Below are 7,068 nucleotides of genomic sequence, written 5' to 3'. Positions count from 1 at the left end.
CCGGGCCGCGGGTCCCGGGCGGTGGCGTCCCTGGAACTCCCGGGCCGACCGGCGGGCACGCGGCGGGGGCAGCTCGTCCGCCCATCTGGTTGCATTTAGGAGCCGGGGAGGAAGCTAGCAGCGGATTGTTACCGGCCAAGGGGTGTGGGAAAAGTTAATTGACTTTAATGACAGGTTTCCCGGGACGGTGGTGACGATGAGGGGGTCCGATTTAACCTCTGCGCCCCCACTCCAGAAACACATGGGGTGGGATTGGGCACGTCTTCGAGTGGCGCTTACGCACGGCTTAGAGAAGGCTTGTCTTTACCCAGCAGGGTCCCCCCTTCCAGATAGGCGCCTTTCTCCTTCCGGATGCTGCGGGGGACGGTGGGAGGCCGGGGCCCCCGAAGGGTCTCCATTGAGAAGTTAATGCGAGTGGCAGCCAATGCCGGCGGCCAGCGCCTAGAGCGCGGAGCTGTGCCTTATCTCCCGGCTTGATCGGCACGGCTGGGCGAGCCCCAAGGCCGGATAATTAGGCCAGGCCCGAGGGACCTCCGGGGGGCAGGCAGGACTGAAGTTTTTGAAACTTTGCCTTTCCCCCTGCTACTGACTCCAGAAACAAGGCGCAGAGTCTTAGAAACAAACCTACTCATTTTAGACACGGAACTGGGTCTCAGAGAAGGGAAATGACTTATCCAAGGTGGCACGGTGAGTTTTATAGCAAAGCCAGAACAAGAACCTAACGGTCCTAAGGTCTCCACCCCCATGCCCCTTACCATATTGTACAGAAACAAATGCCTCACCTAATATTCTAAACCCAAATTTCAGGAACAAAGTAACATTGTCTTTTCAAACTACCAGTTATTTTCAAATGAACAAATGTTTAATTTTCCTTCAATTTGTTTTTCTCTGAGGAAGATATTTATGTGATTTTGGTGATATTAATGAAAGTACACCTTTTCGGTTCCCTTTCAGCACAGGGAGGGATTTAACTTTCGGTTGTGTGGAGATGGCACCGTTTTTCTGTGAAATTTTAAGGACACAAATGTAAGGGAGTTACTTCTATAAAACTGGAACCCTGATGTCTCAAAAGTTTCTCCCAGGACTCCCACTTGTGGTGAGGCCAGAGGTCAGGCTTATCAAATCAAGGCTTTGAGCTAGGGTTGGGTATCTTAATAGAGCAATTGTTATGATGTTTGTATTTAAACAAGAGGGAAAAAGCCAAAAAATGATATGAGAAAGAAGCGAGTGTATTTCTTTCTTTTTTTTTGGGGGGGGGGGATGTGATTATACACCTTTCATGTACACAAAATGAAGCAAGTGCGAGACAGATTAAAAAATGCATCTTTTAAACCTCTCTGCGGCTGAAGCTGGGTTCGAAGGTATTTGAGTAGAAAACTGACTGCTGTGTTCTAGATCATTCCTGTGATAGAGCCGCCCTCCACACTGGCCTGTGGGAAAGGCGCGAGCAAGGCGGGGGAGAGGTAAAGCTTTTGAAACAAGACAGAAAATCGTTGGCTTTATCTTTGTTAGCAAGGCTTCAAAGATTGATCTCTCCCGCCTCATCCTTCTCCCAGAAGCCATTCTGAGAAGAGAAGGGAGGGGGGCGTGGGAGGAGGCCGGCGGGAGGGGCGAGCGCATGGAGGAGGACTGGCCAGCGGTGGGGGAGGAGGGCGCGCCCGCCAGACCCACAGCGCGGCTGATGTGTCTGGTCTCGCAGGGCTCGTGGTTTTCATTTCCCCAACACCTGGATGCAGTCAAACACCTGGCCAAATCTGACAAAATCTGACAAGCCTTTGTGATGGGATTTGGACGAAATTCCCTGCAGATCCTGGCACAGTTTAAAGCTGTCCGCTTTGAGTTAGGGCTTGTTAAGGAGGGTTATGTGAGCTGAAACCCGAGACAACCCTTTTGCTTCTATCTGGAGCCCACATCTTGCCTGGAAATGGGGCATGACCAAGGGAAGGGGTCGTTTGCTGTTTGTATTAAAAGGGGAAGATGGCCTGTGTGCCTGCCAGCCCGGCCCCACATGCTTTCTCTATTAGAGCCAAGCGCAGAAACTTATCAAAAACACATGTCTGGTGTTAATCATCTGGGTTCCGGCTCCACTTGGGAGTCTAACTAGCTGTCCCTTGGCAGAAGGAATCTGTTGACCTTCTCAGCTTGCTTGAAGAGGGTGCAGAGAGGCATTTCAAACTTTTGAATGCCAGTTCAAGGGAATGCCTAGCTGCACTTTAAGAGTGAACTAATTAATGAAGTCCCCGACACTGGAAGGCGGGAGGCTGCAGGGCAGCAGAAGAGTGTTTTTACTTTGGATGTTGGTAAGCTATCCCAAGGGAGTAGAGCTGCAGACCCATTGCCATGGAGTCAATTCTGACCCACAGCGACCCTTTAGGACAGAGTAGAACTGCCCCATAGGGCTTCCAAGGAGCGGCTGGAGGATTCCAACTGCCCACCTTTGGTTAGCAGCTGAGCTCTTAACCACTGTGCCACCAGGAGCCACCCTAACTGCAGTGGACCATGAACTCAGCCTTCCTCAGAAGGAGGTAGCATGAGAACGAGGACTGAATGACTTGTCCAACTGCAACTTTAAAAAATGTGTGAAATCCTTGAAGAGACTGACCACAAATTTATCAGTGAAGCCATAGCTCATGAGTTCTTGTAAATTCAGTGGAATCAAGTCTTTTAGCTCATGGAGGGTTGGTAAGAGGTTTGATAGATTTTTATAGAAAGTTGCTTTTTTAATAGCAAAAGAGCCAATTACATTAAAACAAAACGAAACAAACAAAAAAAAAAACCCAGATTACATGTAAATTCAAATTCTGCCAAGAGCCTCTTTACATATTCTGAAATAATCAATTCTAAGACATAAAAACCTGCACTCCTTTTTCTTTTATTATATTTTCTCAAATAAACTTCCCAAAAGGAAGACATTTTAAGAGCATCTTCAGACATCTTTGGCATCACATAAAAAAGAAATCTCGTGTAAAAAACGAAATGTCATCTGAACTTTTATAATACAAAGGCGCAATCCAATATGAACATATAAAATATATACAAATATAGTGCATGATAAGTCACTTAATACAGCTCTCTACAAAAACGTAACTTTTTAGAAATTAAAAAACCAAAGTAATCACTTAATCACAAAAGTCCTCTTCTCTCCCAGCGTCCAAGTCCCTGTTTAGTGTCCAGAGGGAAGAGAGGTGGATTGAGGAGCTTAGCGGGAGGGGTGGTCTGAGCCCCTCAGTTCCGCCACGGCCTCCACATGGAGTCCGCCGTGAGCGAGGCGCCGCTGGAAGGCGACACTGCATTGGGGCCCACGGAGGTCCCGCTGTTGCTGGTGTAGACGGGGATGACCGGGCCACTGTGAGCAAAGGCCCCGTTGGGGATGAGAAACGCAAACTGGCCGTCAGGAGCCGGCACAACCTGGAAGCCGCCGAATACCTTGGCGGCCTCGCCGGCCGGGCTTCCCAGCTTGCAGGGAGCGCCACCGGGAGGGGGCGCCGCACCCCCGGGGATGGGCACAAGCGGCGGCGGCGCGAACGGCGCGTGCTGGGGGCCCCCGGGGCCTGGCGGGGGCGGCGGCGGCGCCTGCAAGGCGGGGTGCGGCTGTCCGGGGTAGGTCATGGCGTTGATCTGGGTCATGCAGTTGGCCAGGTGGCCGAGCAGCCGGGTGCGCACCTCGGTGTTAACGCCCTCGCACGTGGATAGGAAGCGGGTCACCTCGTTCATGCACTCACTGAAGCCGGCGCGGTACTTCCCCAATACGCTCGGGTCTGTGCTCAGCGCGGCTGTGGGTCAGAAGGAGACAGGAGGGTCACCGAACGGCCCTGGCCCCGGAGCCACCTCCTCCCGCCCTGGGAGGTCCCCGCGGCGCGCCTCCCTGACCGCGGGCCCGCGGAACTGCCTTGGGCTGGGGCGGGTTTACAAAAACCAGCCACCTCCTCTCACAGGCGAGGCGACTGAAGCCGAGAATCTCGCTCTCCACTCCCTGCCGCTCGATTTAAACCGACCGCAGTCCCAGATCTGCCCCCTCCCCCGCGCGCGTGGAGTGACCTTGGACAATGCGCCCCTCCGCCACCTGAGCCTCATTCCCCCTTCTGTAAATTAGGGGAGGGAGGGTGCTAAACCAGATGACTCCCAGACTCCGTGCAGCTCAAAACCTCTGTGGTCCTAATTCCTCCCGCCCCCACCAGCTTCCCCTACACCCAAGCCGCCCGCCACCCTCGCGGCTACAACCTCTCTCCCTCCCTCCCTTTTCGGTACAGTAATAACTTGGAGTTGTGGCTATAAATAAGACCCAGACCGTGGGAACGCGAGCGTGAGCCAAGGCAGTAAAATGTAGCTGAATGCCTCTCACAACCGCGGGCGGAAGTCTGGAAGAAATCACCGCGGGTCGAGAGGGACGCCCGCAGAGGGGACGCGGCAAGCCGCCCTCACCCGTCATCTGCGCCCGCTGCAGGTTCCGGAGGTGCTTCACTGTCATTTCCAGGATGTCCGCCTTCTCAAGCTTGGAATGCCGCGAACTCTGCACAGAGGTGGTAAGGGAGGAAAGTGAGACCCCTACCAGCGGCCTCGGAGGCTGGAGTCCCACCCCCTGCCACGGCGCCAAAATTCCCAACCTGGCTCTCCCGCCTAGGAGAACGCAGCGTTGACGGGGAAGATCCCGCCGGGGAGCGGGTTTCATTCTTAGCCGCTGAGAAACAGTATTTCTTTTTTAATTAAAAAAGAAATAAAAGCAACATTCCCCCACTTACATCTTTTTTAAGAGCATCCAAAATGAGTGTTTTCAGCTGGCTCAGACTTTCATTTATTCTTGCTCTTCGTCTTTTCTCCATGATAGGCTTTGATGACTGCAAAGAAATAAAGAAACCTGAGTTTCCAGAGGAACTGCCTTTTCACTCCGAAATTTTAAGGGAGAAAGGGCCCCCCAACCCATTTTTTGGGGTTGCGGAGAGATACAGGTACCGCCCTTACCTTTCTGTGCTCAGATGCTGTCTTTGGTTTATCCGGTGTCGTGTTGACACTGGCTGGGGTGGCAGCCACCGGGGACGAGGAATTTTTCTCCATTATATCAGCTGGCATTTTCGTTTTTTTTTTTTTTTTTTTAAATCCCTAGAGGATTATATATTTTGACTCCTTTACATAAAAATCTTTGTTTACGTCCCTTTTACTTGAGACTTTCACAAAACTACTGAGCAAGTGCTGAGGGTTTATTATAATATTTTAGGGCTACTTGGTGAGCAGCAGTTATTCCAGGACCAAGGAGAGAGGTGGAGGGGGAATTCCGCTGTTATCAGCACCAGCTCCGGATCCTGTGTGATCCCCTTCAGCCCTGGCGGCCTCTATATATATCTGGGACTGCACGCGAACGGCTCGTGTGAAACTTCCCAAACTTTCTTTCCCACAGTAACTTTCAGCCAATGGGAGGAGGAGACACGCGGCACCGCTCGTGGACCGCGCCCCCCATTGGCCGCGAGGCGCAAGGCCTGGCGGCCAATGGCGCGCGCCTGAGCCCGGGGCACCAGAGGCTACAACGTCAATCAAAAGGATTTTAACCCTTTGCTACTCTCCCGCAAAGCTTTGCATTAGACATTTTTCCGCATTGGCTCTGGTCTAGTCTAGTTTATTTCTTTTGGTGCTAGGGTCTTTGCTCTATATTCTCTTTTCTATGTTTAATAGCGCTTCTTTCACTGTATTAAGAAACTCATTTAAAAAATATTTTTGAAAATTAGAGGTAAAATTTACTAGCAGCAGGTAAAAGGGGGAACGCGTGTAAGGGTGTGAGTTACTGAAACATCTAAGGGATTTCCCGCTCAGATTTTTCTATACATTCAGGGGGGTGAAAGCCAATCCAGCGTGAAGCTGGCATTTGCATGCAGAAAAAAGAAAAAATGCCTTCCACCTTACACAAGTTTTTCGGAACAAGGCGGTTCTTTAATACTCTCCCCCCCACCCCATCTCGTCCCCAATTCCTCTTCTGGAGTTGGGGCCTCGAACCCCGTGCTTTCCTAGGAAACAATCAGAATAATTTCCAACTGGGCAGAAAGGAAATGGAATTTCAAACGAAAGATGAACAAGGGGGGCTTTGATGGCACTGCCTCAGGGACACACGCGCCTCCTCGCCACCCTTTCCCTTCCACCCGCTGGCTCTCCGTTCTTTGGCAAGTAGAGGTGGCAGGCCGGGCCGCAGCCTCTCCTCTCCTTCCCACACCGCGGGCAGCAAGGGCAGCCTCGGCGTCCGGCGCGCGCGGGCCCTTTAAGAGCTGCACCAGCCGAGCTGCAGTTTGACATCAGCCGGCCGGCGAGGGCGCGCCTGGAGCCGAAGCACGTGCCAGGATGTTTTATTGCCGCCGCGGCTGCGGCCGAGCTGGGAGGATGTGTGTGTGCGTGCGTGTGTGTGTGCGCGCGCCCCGGGGGCAGGGAGGCGGGGGGCGGCGGCGGGCGGCCGAGCGCGGGGGCTGGTTCCTGGTCCCCGGGAGAAGCCAAGAAGGTAAATAGCAGCTGCTGTGCTCGAGCCTGGGAAAACCCCGCCCCCTGCGCCTGGCCCGGGCTTATTGGCGCGCGCTGCTTGTGGGTGTGGGTGTGTGTATGTGTGTGTGTGGGTGTGTGTGTGTGTGTCCGGGGCCCCCTCCTCCAGCCCCCGCCGGGTTAGGAATCCGAGGGGGCGGACGGCTGGGAGCCGAGCCCCGGCGCTTATTCCCCCACCCTCTTCCCGGCCAAGGTCAGCCCTTCCGGACGGGGAGCGCACGCCCTGTCATGGAGAGGGGGAATTATTTAACACCGCCTCCACCCTTCACCCCAGTTTCGGGCTTGGGGTTTTAACTTGGCTGAAAGCCGCACTTGCAGCAGCCCGGGGGAGGGGTGGGGGCCCCCTGTTTCGCTCCTTGCCCCTCTCCTCCCCCCGCCCCCCCGCGGGGCCCCGGCGCCCGCCGCGGTCACAGGATGCCTGACCGCACTTAGGAAGCGGCGGGGTCAGCCTCTAGCCTCCGCTCGGCGGCTGCGGTTAAAGCGGCTTCGCGCCGTCCGCCCCTTCCCCCGGTCCAGGGCTGCCGGGCGGCTCCCCCTCGCTGCGCCCAGGAGGCC

At 54.1% G+C, this 7,068-nt stretch overlaps 1 protein-coding gene across 1 annotated transcript; it reads right to left on the bottom strand.

Moving 5' to 3' along the window:
• Positions 1-2,692: 2,692 nt before the first annotated feature.
• HES1 (hes family bHLH transcription factor 1) lies at positions 2,693-5,309 on the bottom strand. Its single transcript, XM_004373569.2, has 4 exons — positions 4,960-5,309; positions 4,740-4,835; positions 4,423-4,510; positions 2,693-3,773 (listed from the first exon to the last, which is right to left on the bottom strand). The coding sequence occupies exons 1-4, from the start codon at positions 5,065-5,067 to the stop codon at positions 3,226-3,228; spliced, it is 840 nt and encodes a 279-aa protein (XP_004373626.1). The 5' UTR covers positions 5,068-5,309; the 3' UTR covers positions 2,693-3,225.
• Between the last annotated feature and the right edge of the window lie 1,759 nt (positions 5,310-7,068).

The sequence above is a fragment of the Trichechus manatus genome, unplaced genomic scaffold (genome assembly GCF_000243295.1).
Source record: "Trichechus manatus latirostris isolate Lorelei unplaced genomic scaffold, TriManLat1.0 scaffold00026, whole genome shotgun sequence".
Classification (NCBI taxonomy): Eukaryota; Metazoa; Chordata; class Mammalia; order Sirenia; family Trichechidae; genus Trichechus; species Trichechus manatus.
This window is presented reverse-complemented; position numbering and strand designations above follow the sequence as displayed.

Coding starts and splice junctions, on each gene's coding strand:
- HES1 (XM_004373569.2), bottom strand. CDS start 5,067: ATGCCAGCTGATATAATGGAGAAAAATTCCTCGTCCCCGGTGGCTGCC. Junction 4,836..4,959: donor CAGCATCTGAGCACAGAAAG/GTAAGGGCGGTA, acceptor ATTTCTTTGCAG/TCATCAAAGCCTATCATGGA. Junction 4,511..4,739: donor TGGATGCTCTTAAAAAAGAT/GTAAGTGGGGGA, acceptor ACCTCTGTGCAG/AGTTCGCGGCATTCCAAGCT.